The sequence below is a fragment of the Urocitellus parryii genome, chromosome 10 (genome assembly GCF_045843805.1).
Source record: "Urocitellus parryii isolate mUroPar1 chromosome 10, mUroPar1.hap1, whole genome shotgun sequence".
Classification (NCBI taxonomy): domain Eukaryota; kingdom Metazoa; phylum Chordata; class Mammalia; order Rodentia; family Sciuridae; genus Urocitellus; species Urocitellus parryii.
Window position 1 is genome coordinate 80,972,224 of NC_135540.1, and position 16,328 is coordinate 80,988,551.

Consider the following 16,328-nt stretch of genomic DNA (forward strand, 5'->3'; position numbering starts at 1 on the left):
TCTATTTATTCATGTGTATGCAACAGTATGGATTCTGGATTCCTATTTGATTCTTGCTGTTATTGTTGCTTTGATGCCCACTATCCCTGATTTGGCCAGTGGGAGCTCCTCCAAACTGGGTTCTGTGTCTTTTTAATAAACCTTCCTTATTTGATGAGTACTTCTTTGCTTTCTGGAAAAGTCTGTTCCAGACTCTTGAATTTTCTCTTCCATGAACCTGGAATCAGTTGTTTTCCCAAGGATCTTGCTTATTTTTAATGGAAAATGCTTCTGAGAAACTAAGACACTGATCCTGGGCTGTTGCTGCTGCTGGGCTCTCTCAGTGGGCATGATAGCATGCAGGTGAGGTGTGCACATGCACACACATAATCCATTGTATATATTGAAAATTATGATATCAAACACATGCAATTGCAATTTAAGCTGTACTCCACTCACACTGCTTGGGATCTGACATCTTGTGCCATTCTACAGCTTCCCCCATGGATACACCCTTCTCACCTCATTTGAACGGACACTGTCTGGGACTCTCCCATTGCCACACACCAAACAGACTCCCACGTTATTTAGCCCTATCTAATTGCCTCAGGAATAAGCTGTTTAGAAATAAAAGAGAACTGAGTGGGAAGAAGATCCAAATATTAATTTTAATTAAAAAGTGGCCTCTGCATAGTATCTTTTCTTCACGAAAGCTATGTGAAAGGCACATTAGGAAAATATGTTCATTTCCATTGTGATGCTGTCATTTCTCTAAAATCCTCTGGTTTCCTTTAGATTTCACCTCCTCAGCTTCATTGTCCTGGGATTCGTGTTGTCCAGGCGCATAAACATATTAAACACTTTCATTCATTTTATGATCATGTCATGGAATATTTCAGATTTTATTTGCTCATTCAGCACTTGCATTAGTGCAGCATTTCCTAGAACCGTCCTCCTACTTGAAATCCCTTATCACTAGCCATTGATTTGGGGAGACAGCACCGCCAGCAGTGCCACACGGCATCATGTTTGGTCTACTAGATTTGGCAATAATGGGACCTGGAACATTTTTGTTTTGGAAAATTTGAGCTACACAATATGTCACCAATTAATGTATCTTTGAAGTGGCAACAAGATTTTCTTTCATGAACTGTTGCAATCCGCCTCAGTGTTCAAGGGGGAAAAAAAGAAAGAAAAGGAAAAACCCCAAATCACATCAAGAGGCTATCTGTACAATTCAAAGACAGGCAAGATGACAGTTTTCTAATTTCTATATTAACTTTTATTATTCTAAGGATCAGGACCAAGAATAATTTATCTGATTCTAATTTGCTTCTGATTACAGGATCAATTTAAATTTACCAAACAATTAGGAAACCACCTAAGAAGTTGGTGCTTAAGTCTTCCTTCTGGAAATGTGGTCGAAAATGATCGCTTGTATGTAGAGATCTGTCTGGATGGGGATTCTAGTGGAGTTGTCACCTGGTTGAGCCTAAAATACACAACAAATTACACTGTTAGTTCAATCAATAAAATAAGTGGCAGTAAGTGAATTGTCTTTTTGCTTCAAGATTGCAGAAGACAGAACTAAAAAGGCTGTTTCCATGGAGACATTTCCATGTTTCCTCCCCTGACTCTTTCTCAAGAGCAGTGATGATTCCTATGAGGAGCTTTGTGGCCCAGGGTTGTGACATTACCAAGAATACCTGGATCAGAGCAGTGTCTCAGGCTCATGATGGCCTAGATTCTGTTGAAACCTGTGAGTTATTAACTCTGCAGAAATTCTAGTGAGGGGTTTTACAAATATATGATTTTAGGACTATAATTCAAAAACAATGCTATCTTAATCTTCATTTTGTGAAATAAAAAATCTCTCAAATGTGGAATGGTAGACCTGTCCATGGTGAGTTTCATGAAGAACTGCTTTCTTATCTTAAAAGCCATTTATCTGCTTCCCTCCCCCATTCAAATTGTAATCTACAAAAAAAGTTTGGTCTCTTTATCTTTATTTGGCATTGTCAATCAAATTTACAATATAATTAGCTCCTAGGGAGCTCCTATGGAAATAACTATTTGGTAATGTGGTATTGATAAAGAGAAGAGAGAAGTGTAGGTGAAATTAATTCTTACAGAGGGGAAAAAATCCTCTAAAAGAGTTGCATGATATGATAATTGGAAAAATACAAGCCATTGAACCTTTCCTGAATTTAATAATGAAAATATTATGTTACTTGTTGTCTCTTCTATTGTAGAAATAAATGGTAGGAAATTTAGAACTGGAGCTAGAGAGAAACCTTGGTATTGTTTTTCCCACATAATTTTTAATTTCTTATACCAGTTGAAAAATTATATTTTGGAAATTTTGAGCTACACAATATATAGCTCAAAACAATTAAACAGTCATGAAAACTATAGTCATTAAAATGGGTACAACAAAAAGAATGAGTTTCTTGACTCACTCACTCAATCTAATGCTATTCATTGGACCAAACATGTTGCCATGTGGCACTGCTGGTAGTGCTGTCTCCCCAAATCAATGGATATTGACAAGGGATTTCAAGTAGGAGGATGGGCATAGGAAATGCTGCACTAATGCAAGTGCTGAATAAGCAAATAAAATCTGAAATATTTCGTGACATGATCATAAAATGAATGTAAGTGCTTAATATGTTTATGTGCCTGGACAACATGAATCCCATGACAATGAGCCTGAGGAGATGATTCATTTCTTGTGTTATTTTATAAGTTTTTTTAAATTATCACGTAATTATTACAATACAAGTGATGTCCTCATACTTCTTCAATCTTGAATTTTCAAGCTTTATTACAGTTCTTTCACTTGTACAAAACTGATAATAGTAAAAAAAATATTATATTCTTGTCTAAGATGCAAATTAATTGTGCCCAGTGAGATGCAAATAATTATTGCCCTTTATAAGGACCTGTTTTGCAACTGTTTGACTTCAATTTTCCTTATCCCTTATATGTACATGTTTTCTACTCTTCTAATTCTCCTTTGAACTGGTTGTAATATCTTTTGGTTCCTTCTATGATTAATTAAATGATTTTTTAAAATATATTCATGTTGTACCTGTAGAAGAGTTACAATTATGCTGTTTTTAGAAAATTATCTTGTAAACATTTTGGAGTGTCTCCTGCTGATGCCTAGTGGGTTCTTCTGATAGCTAAGTATTCCTGTGGTAGGGTAATGAGGTACCTCACCGGCCTCTTCCACCATGGCATGTCTTTTCCGAACCTCCAGAGGTAAATTTTCAGTAGCAATTGAGTGTAAACTTTGCAGATCCTCTATTTCTTTCTATGTTTTCCTACTATTTTTTGTTTTGATTTTGTCTTTTAAACTTTTACAATTGATAAATTATTCCCCACTAGTAACAGCAGTGATTCCGAATTTGGTTTTATGGTCTAATTTTTGTGATTTCTGTAAATGGATAATAGAGATTTATTCCCTGTTGGAAGACAGAAAATAAATAATCTAGTTTTTTAGTATTTTATTTTCATTATTTGTGTACTTATATATTTTAAACATAAGTTAAAAATGCTGTGCCTATTGAAAAAAAGAATAATTCTTTGACATATGAATTGGTGATTCTGTGTATGTGTTTCTTTTTGATCTGTGGATAATGTTGAGACCTGAAGTTATTAGCTGTTTTTGTGTCTCTGTATGTAAAATATTGTAATTTAGGAAAACCTTTATTTTTTTTAGTGTGAATGCACAATATTTTCCTATCTCTGGAGTATAATAAATTTGGTTAAAAAATTTCTCATAGAAACCCTTTTGTGATTGCCATATAAGAAAGTTCTGATATAAATAATTTATTTTATAAATCAAATACCCATAAAATTCTTAGAAAATGAGGGAATTAAGATTATAATATTTTTAAGTGTGCAATACTTAAAAGTTATTCTTATAGAAACTCAGAATTTTGAAAATTTAAGTTCAATTTTCAATTCAAGACCAAGGTGGTAATTTTGTATTAATAAAAAAAGCTGCCTTTGCTGGTTCATCAGTGTTGGGTATAACATAAAATGAGCAACATTTTATTCCACAAGGTTTTATTTTTCTTAAAACTATGCAGGTATGCTCATCAAGTCAACTTTACTCACATATAAAATTAAAGATAATGAGAAATGTAAATTTGTTCAACTAAATCAAATCATTATTCTGACCATTTTATTTTGACTATAATTATGTTTTACCTTTTTAAGTATGTCAGCTTGAATATCCTTCCCAATATCTTTATGTAACATAAAACATTAAACTGATATTACATTGAATTATATAATGAAAACTTATTTGATATCTAGATAATTTCTAACTAAGTCTACTGGAAATTTTATACCTATTAGGTATAATTTTGAGTTTATATATATTTTTTTCAAATGATATGAAAAATGCTTGTCTTTGGGTTCTGTTAATGAAAATGTCATTTTGTCTACTTAAAAAAGTTATGTGTGTGGATATAGAAAGTTGCAATATAAAATTTGCTAGTCTGATAAAATGTGTGTGGAAAAATAGTTCTAAATTCTCTACCTCCAGCTTTCTCTATGAAATGGAAGTTACTTTGGTTAAAAGTCACTATTAGTATGAATAATTGAGGCCATGCTAGGAATAATAGGAATAGACTCATAATATGTGTGTTTTACATCTCAAAGACAATACAGATTCGCCTTATAGCGGCTGTTGCATAGTAGTGTATAATAGTGGAATGCTAATATACTTTGGTATATAATAGTGGAAGAAGGGATAAGGAGAAAGACAGAAAGAAAAAAATGGTTTTCTGGCTTTTCCTACCATCTTAGAATACCTGTAAAATCTTGGGACTTATTGTGGACCCCAAGAAACTTTAAGGTATGTGGGTGACAACTATCAATATACCATATTAGAAGTTGAAATTGAGAAATTTAAGAATATTTACTGACTTATTTGATCATAGAGATGCTGAATTCATTGAACTGTTAACAGAATAACATGTTAAGTATCAATGTAATTTTTTTGTGTGTAGTCATGGTGTCAGTAAGAATATCTGTGATATGAAAAGGTGAAATGAAGGGTAAATTTTGGAAGGACATTTTACTTGACTTGGTATATAATACTGGAGTCTGAGAAGAAGCTGTAAAGTACTAAAATTTTAGTAAAGTTGGTCCAATTTTATGCCTGAGGTCCTAGGTTCAATTCCCAGCGCTACACACCACAAACAAAATGTTGGCCCAATCTGATGAGCTTGCTTTCTTGGCTTACTGATTTCTTTTCTTTGTCTATTAAATAAAAGACTTTAAAAAACTCCCTATGTTATCTATCTAAACAGCAAAGATTTGGTCTTACAAGAATAATTTTTTTGTGCTTTGTAGTTGAATTTTTTTGCATCCTTGATTATTTAAGAAAAAGAAAAATCATAAAAAAACCCAACAAACTAGATTTCTTAACTATAAAGAGCTCAGGCTCTTTACAAACATATTAACTTCTATGTTTATTTTTAAAATATTTTATTGCTTAAAATGTTTAAATAGCCAGGCACAGGGATGCATGCCTGTAGTCCCAGAAACTCAGGAAGCTGAGGCAAGATAGGAAGATCATGTTTGAGGTGAGTATAGACAACTTAGATCCTTAACAACCTAGAAAGATCCAATCTCAGAATAAAAAATATAAAGCACTGGGAATGCAGCTCAGTTATAGAGCATCCCTGGGTTCAATACCTACAACAAAACACACACAAAAAGAGTTTAAATATTTAACACAGTATTTCCCTGGCACTCTAGACTTATATTATTCAAGTTTCCAAATACATTCAGACAATTTTTTGTTTTTGTTTTTGTTTTTTTACCTTCTGATTTCTGCAGTTCCATAATTGGATCCTAACTATAAAAGAAATTAAACTTTCAGGATGTCTTTTATACTTAAAAGTTCTCAGAGGCCCCTGGTGAAAAAAAGTCACAAAGATTGAGTCTTTTACTTTTGAAAAGAAGTGCTGAAAGTACTTAGATTTATTTGTAGAATTCCTCAGGAAGTGTTTTAAAAAAAATTTAAAAAGAGATGCTGAACTTATCTATGTAAATCTGTACAGTTATAATGCTATTGACATAAATATATTAGAAGTTTTGTAAGCTTTATGGGAACTCCTTGGAATTTTGAAATTTCTCTTAGTGTCCTATATGATTTTGCTCTCAGGGAAAGCATTGCAACTCTTAGGAATAACTCTGTTTATTATAGTTCTAGAGGTGCTTTGTCTGATATTAGATAATAATAATGCAATGTTATTAGTTATGACTTTGGCTGCTTTAAACATACAAATGTTGACTTTTTTCTTTTGACTTTTCAAATTTCTTGGTATTCTTGGCATTAACAATTATGGCTCAGGATTATTAAATGTCACATTTCAAGATTTTTTTTTCTTAAATTAAAATTATTTTTAATTAAGTTAATTTTGATTCAGATATGTAATTCATAGATTTCTTCTAAAATAGATTTAATAATTTTCCTTAGAGATGTTTGGTCTGATTTTTCTTTGTAGTGGCTTTATTATCTTTGTTTTATGTACCACAGAAAGAACTAAACTTCCTTGCCTGCTGCATTATTATTATGAACCCCGACCTGACAGTGGGGGTTTAAAAATTGTCAGCAGTAATTCAACCATAGTCATTTTGAGTCCCCATCATCTACAGATAGAAGTATTTTACTCTGATGCTTCCCTAAAGTCTTTCATAGGTTATTGGACAGAACTTCTGTCTTTGATAAGGAGATACAGCCTTAGAATTTTGTGGAAAAGGACTCTACCAGATACTTTAAATATTGACACTTAAATGCTGAACTCAGAGTTGTTAGACAGCTTACAGACTGCTTCATGGATGAGTCAAGATTTCCAGGAACCTTTTCAGGTTAAAGAAAAGAGTGGTATATGGTGACTATCACAGGATTCAGAGCAGCAGAAATTCATTGTAGTATGACTGAATGACTGATGAGAAAAATCTTCTTGTGGTTATTTGCCTAGAATACTATTAATGTTATTTCCTGTTCTGTCTTTGGATATATAAGAACAACTTTTCTTAATACTGCAACCCATAGAAATCTAGTAGATTCTACTTTAAAAAAAAAATATATATATATATATATATATATATATATATATATATATATATATATATACCTCTATTTTACTCATTTATATGTGGTGCTAAGAATCAAACCCAGAGTCTCACACATGCTAGGCAAGTGTTCTACCACTGAGCTACAATTCCAGCTCTGGATTCTACTTTTATTAACTAAAAGGAATCATTTAAAAATGCTTCTCATTTATTCTCATAAATTATTCTCTTTTATCCCTCTAAGAGCCAGAAATGCTTAGTAAGTCTCCTCACCCTCAATGGCCATTTAGTAATTTGCATAAATTCAGTAAGAAGCTATCATCGTTTTTTACCAGAATGTAATTGTACATGCTTAGAATACTTAATATTATGGGGTTGGGGATGTAGCTCAATGGTAGAACACTTGCCTAGCATGTGCAAGGACTTGGGTTCGATCCCTACCACCATACACACAAAATAACAACAATAATATTTTAAAAGCCCACTAAGAACTTATAAGTGGTCAGAAGGAAGTAACAATTACAGAATAAAAATACAATATGCTCACATTCATAAGAAAGAAATGTTCATTTCCAATAACAGCAAAAATGCAAATAAAATGACTCTAAATAAATTTGGACTGCAAAATTAACAGTTTTAAAAGGATGTAAAATAAATAGAGCATGATGAATAGGGAGTCTTAAACAGTTCGGGGATAATTGTAAATTGATATGGTCTAATTATAACACAATTTGACAGCATCTTTCTAAAGCTTTACAAAGTATACATTTTTAAATATTTTTCTTTTAATTTATTTTTTGTTGTAGTCAGACACAATACCTTTATTTTATATATTTTTTTTTATGTGGTGCTGAGGATTGAACTTAGGACCTCTCATGTGCTAGGTGAGCGCTCTACAGCTGAGCCACAACTGTAGTCCCCAAAAGTATACATTATTTCACTAAACAATTTCCATGCCATAATTCTGTCTTAAGGAGGGTTGAGCAGAAATTTGGTTGTAGAGACTTGTTAGTTAAACTTGGTTGTAGAGGATCGCTTGTTAGTTGATGGAAAACAGAAACCAATCTTAATGTTCATAAATAGGACATTCTTATGTAAAATTATGACTAACACATAGAATCGAATGTTACCTATACTGCTTGACAATTTGCTGTTTTTCGCTTAATAATGTATCCTGAACATCTGTCTATTCCCAATAGTACATCCTTGACAGTAATTAGAGCTTTGATGTTTTCAACTACTACATCCTAAGATAGGAATTTGAAGATACAGAAAAGAGGAAGATATACTGAATCTCAAAGGTAGAGATCAAAAACCACTGAAATGTAAAAATGCCTATGAAAGGCTGCAACTCCTGAGTGAACTAGCCCACACCCTTGGTCCGTGCCCTTGATCCTTACCTGCAAGGGGCAGCACCTTCTAAATATTAACACCCCACACCAATGGATTTCTGTTTCTCCTTCTAAAGGCAGCCCACATTCTCCATTGAATGTGCCTCTGCTTTCCTTAACAGAAATATGTCCATGTCTCTGACTGGCACATACTAAAATTCCTCTCTGTCATATACCAAGAACCCTACCCTTCTGTGTTGAGTTTCCCCTTCCCTCTGGGAACTCCTTCAACCCTTCCTCTGAGACATTTCTTCCCCTATTACAATACTATAAAATTTCCTTTTGTGGATGTATCATAATTTAGTTAACCATTGCCCAATCATGGACATATATTTTCAGTTTTTAACTTTTGCAGTGAAAATTTATTATACTTCTAGAACTTCCATGTTTATAATGTAATGCACCATCAGGAGGCAACATTCATCCATTAAGCACTTACTCAGTAGTAGCAGGCATTTTACACATGCTCACTTAATCTTAATAGATTTTTATTTTTTTACAGATAAGAAAACTGAGGTAACAGTTAACAGGTTAACAGGTAACAGGTAACAGTTAACAGGTAACAGGGTTAAATAATTTTCTCCAATTACAGAGCTGAAAAAAAGCCTCTGAAACTCTCATTTGTTTTAAATTTTGCCCTCTCTAAAGATTTTTCCCTGCCTGAGCCATAGTGGCATCCCTGAACCCCTTCCAAGATGTCCTGGAGTTCTTCCAGCCCTTTCAGGTATTGGAGGGAGTGGGTCTGATTAAGGGACTTAGGCAGGTTTGAGTATCCTAAAATATTAGTCTATTACTCTGTATTCAGCCAAATCTGCTTGTGTGTATGTGTGTTTCAGATAAATCTATGGAACTCGTCAGGTTTTAAAGTAAATTTTGTTTCCCAAAAGGTTAAGAACCTATCCTTTGGAGCAATCTCATGAAGTTGAGAGGTAGTTTTTTGAGCTACCAAGTTGAGGCTGCCAATTCTTTGTTAGTTTCATTTGTTATTAGCCAGCAGCGACTGCTTAGATGTTGTCAAAATAAGGATTTTCTTCCTCGCTAATGGCCTCAATCACGCTTCATGCTGTTGTATTACATATTCTAATAAACTTCAACATCTCTAATCTTGCTTTGGGGTTTTAATGCCTTGGAAATTGTAAGCATTTCCCAGGGTGAATGGTTGAGAAGGAGTCATGGGAGCTGACTACTTGTTCAGTCCCAGAATTCATGCTCTCTTTTTGAATTAGAAATATCCTTAACTGAGACCTTGCACCTGCAAGAACTGTGCATGGCTTATGTGTTTTCTGGTGCCTGCTTCTTTCTGGTGCCAGGATTTGTGATCATGGAGGAAACATTTACTTTGTTTGTACTCCATCATTTTATCTACCAGGAAACTGACTTTCCACTCTTTTCCACATTCCTTTGCTGTTGGTAATACATTGTGTGAAAAAGTGAGCAAACCCCTCCCTCCTCATTTCCCTGGGTCACGTTTTTCCTCCTACTCATTGCATTGTGTTTTATTAGGCTATCTTCATAATCAGAAGCTGAAACAGTAATTTTTCTTTGTCATGTATATCATATGGCATATGTATGACTCACAGTAAGGGTTATCATGAATACTCTCTTACTATTTAACATTACAATATAGGTAATAATTCAAAATCATATATTTAATCTTTTTCTTTTCTGCAGCTCACTTTTCTTTTGCTATACTTCATATATAAGTTCATACATTGGACTCTTAACAGCAATGTGCTTATCTCCAGGGGTTGTTCCATAAATACTGCGTATAAAATTAAAATCAGTTTTCCAGGTCAAGAGGAGGACATGGCATTTAAATTTTAGGAGTTTTAATTCATAAAAGCCAAGCTCTATTATATAATTTTTAATGTATTCCTTAAGGTCATTGATTTTAGCAGTAGTTAGTTGAGTAAATACTTAATTTATATGTGGTGGACTTTCAGTTCAGATATACCAGGTGATTGCCCAGAGGAAAAAATGTTTAAAAGCTACTTAGTATGTGGGTGTTTTAGGGCTATAATCAAGCAAACATTTACTAATTTGGGCAGCAAAACCAGAAAGTTGGCAAAACTTCAGTTTTACTTAATAACTGTGACTGTGCCACAGTTAAAAAGCAACGTTTACAAGAGGCCTCCAAGGAAAATCCAAGAGCCAAAAAAGTAGTGTTGGTGATTTAGCGAGTGTCCCCTGCCCCACTGGCCCTGCGTTGTCAGTCCAGTTTTGCACTGGAGTTTTAGGAGGTATTCCCAAAGATGTTGCAGAAACCATAGCCTTGCTGAAACTAGGTTATTTAGAGTGTTCCTTTTCTTTTTAGTGTTCAAAAAGGAACTCTACATGTCCCCTGCAGAAAAACCTCCCCCAAACTATAAAACTGAGGACTTTCACTGGGGGTGGAGCTATAAGAAATTAAACTTGAACCATCTGTTTAATAGGCTTCCATTTTGAGAACAGCAATTTCAAAGCTGTCACAGGTTGAGATTTTAAGGTCTGGGTGGTAAGGGAAATGAAGACTATAGTCAATGAGCTCAGAGACAGGCAGAATGAAGAAGGCCATTAACACCCTCCCTTCTAATAGCAGCAAGTGCTTGGGTGGGAATTGTTGGAGAGGAAGGAACAAAGAAGAGAGGAGGTATAAGAAGGTGCTATTGAAATCTTCCTCCCAAATAAAGGAAAAAAAAAAAAGGAAAACCAAACAGTTCTTTTATGGGTTGAATTTATTCAATTGGTTTACTTAAATAGTCTTCTGCTCATAGAAAAATAAAGTGAAATTTGGCATATTTGTTTTTAGTATCTGCACAATATACAATAACATGTACACATTTATTTTAAAAATAATAAAATAATTGCTATTCTCATTCATTCATACACCTAACGCATTGCCTGGATATCCAGGGTCAGTATTTCAAGGTTCAGCGAAGAACCCCGAGGTTTAATTCACCTACCAAAGAGAAAACAAGGCACCAGAGTCAATTATTTTGGTCTGGTTTATCTAAAAGTAGCTTTAGTTTTACATATGTTTCTAGTGCCTGATTTCTTAAAATACATTAATCTCAAATTTTCCATGATTATTTTGGACCCTACTATTTACTTCCTTAGCAAATATTTAATATTCAATATATTCATTGCTCAGATGTTTATTGAACACCCTACCAAGTACTAGTATGGTGTGAGCATTGGCAATACAATGGTAAAACCAGAAAGAATCCCTGCCCAACTTGGCACAGTTAATGCTTTAAAAGTTTTTATCCGTATATAGTTTCATTTGAGCCTTTGGACAATTGTACTTCACAAAATGATTTTTGAGGATGCAGTGATAGTAAGATGGGGTACCACTGCCTACCTCCTCTTCCCCTAAATTGATCCAAAGACTTCTGGACAATGTCTACAGGAATACCACATCTAGTGCAGTAGTATTCCTGTAGACATTGCCCAGAAGTCTTTGGTATATAGTCTATACTTTCTAGTTCTTTGTGCAGTCCCAGAAAAGTGCAATTTAAATGAATTAAAATTAAACTGGTTGAAGTAAAACTCATTTTAAAGGAATGAAGTTTGATTCCTTTACATGCATACAGTGAGGTGAAGCAATAGCTAATAAAATGTTACTGTGTAAAGCAGTTGGATATCAAATTCAGCTAATCTTTAGGATCAGCTGGGGAGATTTAAAAATATAGATTCCTGTGCTTCACCATAGATGGGTTCAGTTTTGACTTTCCAGGGGTGGTGGAGCCTGGATTCTCCTGAGTGGCCAGGGTGAGTTGAAGGGAGGACAAGGAAATGCTTTACTGACTTGACAGGAGTTGCTCCTGATCAAGCAAGCCATGGTGAGCTGGAGGTTGATGAAGAGCCCTTGTCAAGACAGCTTGTGTTGTAAAGTAGCTCTTTGTTATGGATGAGTGCTTGTGAACAATTTTCAAAAGGAGGAGTCTGGGCTCCTCTGGACAGTCAGGGGCACTGATACATAAAGAAAACAGAAATACATCTTACTAAGTCAGCACATAATTTGTATTGCACATGGTTTCCAAGCTTCCTGACACTCAAAATGCATCCAGAAAGGTTTATTCTATAAAAGTGTTTTTCATTTCACCAATATTCTCCATTTAACAGAGACTGCACATCTCTGAGATCGTTAAACATGTTTTTTGGGTTGGTTTGCTTGTTATCAACCATTTTTCAAACAACTATATTCCAGATGTGCTCTAGAACATCTTTCTTTTTCTGGGGTGAAGTGAGATCTTGTCCAGATGCATATATATATATTCTCTAAGTTTTGTCTTTATCTATCAGGTAGTTAGAATACTGGAACCATCAAATTAAAATCTGCTAATTATATCAGGATCCCTACCTAGTTCTTATTCTCCTTGTACTTCACCTGAATTATTGTTATTGTGCTCACCTTCTTCAGTTTTTCCTACTTATTCTGAACCCTTTAATCACCTTAAAATATGCCTTTCATCCTGCTGTTTCCCTGTACAAGAGCTTTGGCCCTTTCTTATCTACTCTATTCCAAGAACCCTATCATCCTGGACTCAAGGCTTTTCATGACTTCTCCACACTTAATTCCCACTTCATTCCTCCAAGTCAATGCAACAGCCAACTTGAACTATTTTCTTTTTCTGTTTTACTCTCAAGAACCTTGGCTAATAGATTTCATTTCTGGTACTAACTACCTCTTTCTATGTATGGATTCCTGATCATCCTTTGTTCCCAGTCAAATTACCTCCTCCTAACATATTTCCCAATGCTACTCCTCACTATTCCTCTTCACTAGCTCCTGCTCCAGGTCAAAAGTCATCCCTCTTCCACTGAATTCCCAAACTATTCCTCTTTTTTTAAAACAATTATCACTTTCTACAGTATACTGCTGTATGTTTATATATGCCTATTTCTCTAAAACAAAACAAAAACACAGAACCAGACCTAAAAGCAGTTAAAGCGCTAGAGTTGAAATTTTGCTTGTCTTTGTCTCCCTCCATGGTGTCTCATAATATTTAACTTTAAGCTTCATTGTTATATTCACTAATAATTACCTATGTGACCTTGAGCAGGTCACTTGAACTGTCTGAGTCTGTTCATACATAAATGAATGTTTAAATTTAATACTTTCATTGAGACAATTTAAATTACAAATTCTCGGGACCACACAGGAAGACATGAAAGCATAGACCAAAATAAAGATTTCTCTATAACCTCTACAAAACCTCTTTCCACTGATAATTTCTGGCAATTTTTTTTTCTTACTTATTTGGATCTATTTAGAATGGGATGTTCACGTATATTTTTGGTCTCACTGCTAGTGAAACACTAGTAATGTAATCCACTCAACTTTTGATTGGTGTGACATTATTGTTATTAACAATATTATTTGCTTTGGGAGAGAATCATTTATTCAATGAATAGTTTTAAATACTTATTAACAAAGTATTTTTCCAAGTTTTATGGGCTCTCATGGCCCTTTTCCATTTTAGTGAGTGGAAGTGGGAAGAGAAGAAAAGCTGATGTAATTAAGAAAGATTTTTGTTTCCTATTTTAACTCTTGTACATAATCTCTCTTTCTCTTGCCTTATTAGTAGAACATGCCAGTTTAAGAGCACCTATGTCATGATTAGACTCAGACTCTCCCATGATTAATATTTCCTTAAAGTAAAAGAGAAATGATATTTTTTCCATTAGTCCAGATACTAGATGGGAGTGAGTGTGAAGTGCTCCCACTCAGTCCCTCTAAAGATAATACACTGGAAACATTTTGGTGGGTGTGAATCACTCAGACAAGCATTCTTCACTCAAAAATAGAAACTTGTCTTATTTGTTCCAGATGTTCTACAGCTGCAGGGAAGTTAAAACCAGTGGTCCTGTTTTTCAATGCAACCAAACTCTTATTGCATTTGGAATTTCTTAACCAATGAACTCATATTACTTGTTCTAAGACCTGCAGAATTTTCTTTTTTCCACTGTTATCATTCACAAACAACTGTTTCATGGGAACTACACTTCAGAATTAAGGAGTCTGCATCTGAATTGTACAAAGGAGACACATCCTGTTTACCATTATTTCCACCTTTCATTTATCTTGACCTCTTTAATTTTAAACATAAAATCTTCAAAGGGAACACTTGAAGAAAAAGAAAAGGAGGGTTGGGTTGTATTGTTCTCATTATATTTTACAGTACTCCAATGGTTGGAGTTATAAGAAGATGTTTGTTTTAGGAAGAATTTTTGGCAAAATTATTTTTTAAAATGAGTATAGAAATGTAATTCTTCACACTTGCAGTTATTTAAAAATAGACATTTGAGATTATTTCTTTTTCCAATAGGTCCATAAAAAATGTGTTGGATGCAAAAAATTCAAAAAACAATCAGAGATCTTTGAAGAGGGTAAATAAGAACTTATGTGAGAAAAGCATATGCTAATTTTATATTTAGTCCACAAAAGTTAAAATCGAGAAATGTTAGTTTACTTATATTTGAGAACAGAGTGCCAGATTTCTGAAAGTTATTGTCTTCTTATGGAGAAGGTAACCTTAAGTTGCAGTTCATAGACAATTTGTAGCAAAATCACAATAATTTCATGTTAAAGTATGTACTTCAGGGCTCATCTGAGACTAAATCTTTGAAAATTGAGCCTGGTACATTAGAAGGACTCCAGAAACCAGAAAAGCCAAAAACCAAACCAATGAAAGAAACAAACAAATAAATGAATCCTTATCTTACAGTTGTGAACATTTTTTAAAAACCCATGAATGTGAAGTGAACTTATCAAAGCCATGCAAACAATTAATAGTAGTAAGTTAAGGCCTAAAAATATGTTTTCTAATGCTGAGACTAGAATTTCTTTCCAGAAAGGCTGTCTTTAATTTTTATTTTCAAAAGTAACAAAATTAAAGTAAAATTTAAAAACTATCATGAATACAATTTTTTAAAAAATATCCAAATAGCCTCAGGTGTCTGACTGAATAATTGTTTACTCTTGTTACTCATTAACAAAAACCTTGTTTCTTCTCTAAGATTTAGAAACATTTTCCTTCAAATTCAACTTACTTTCTTCCAGAAAAAAGAGGAAATGTTACATTTTAGTCATTGTTAACATAACCTTTGAGACGTCATGATTATTTTGAAAGCGATCATTTTAATTAAATTACTTGAATCATACTCAAGTAATAGTTATTATTTAGTAATGGTTCCCCACAGTTCACAAAAATTACTATTCAGGACATACATGCTTCACATATGCCATTAGTTAAAATTGAGCCTAAAGTAGAGTAAATATGATGTCATTCAAAACGGATTCAAAGCTGTTTCACACGCCTTAATGAGGCAACTAATAATTTTAAACTTCTTATTGTATTTGGTTTAGCTTTAAAAAGGAAACTAATTTGTGAATGCTATTTATTAAGTTTTCTGTACTTGCCCCAACTGATCACAGATTTAAACCCATAAGCAAAGAGGTACTACTAGAGAGAAGGTGTATTGATAAACTTTTTTGGTATTCATTGATTCATAATAAATGTGATCAGGGAGATTTCCTGATTTAGGACTTTATTTTACCAATGAGAAACCTGAGACTGAAAATGATGTGTGTTCTTTCAAAGGAGATAGCATTGGGTTGGCAGCTGCTAGTCGTCCATCCAAACCTTTTCCCTTCCCGTTCCAGAACTCCTGCTTTTTAGCTGGCTGCATGACTACCTGAAGAAAGGTTATACTTCTCAATCATGCATATCACTGGACATGGCCATATGGCTAAGCTCATGCAATGGAACATGAAAATGTTTGTGTGGTAGCTTTTGGGGAAAGCTTAAAAGGCAGGAAGGGCATGTCTTTTGCATCTTCTTGCCTTGCCCTGTGTGTTCCTTTTGGAATGTG

At 34.0% G+C, this 16,328-nt stretch overlaps 1 protein-coding gene across 3 annotated transcripts in view; it reads right to left on the reverse strand.

The window, feature by feature from the left end:
• Positions 1–1,326: 1,326 nt before the first annotated feature.
• Cfap299 (cilia and flagella associated protein 299) overlaps positions 1,327–16,328 on the reverse strand; it is a 615,462-nt gene continuing 600,460 nt past the window's right edge. For 2 of the 3 annotated variants that reach the window (XM_077803587.1, XM_077803586.1), the window contains one exon: positions 1,376–1,471. In XM_077803587.1, coding sequence (XP_077659713.1) covers positions 1,376–1,471 — 96 coding nt within the window. Of the gene's footprint in view, positions 1,472–16,328 lie in introns of all 3 variants that reach the window. The other variant, XM_077803588.1, reaches the window with a different exon arrangement.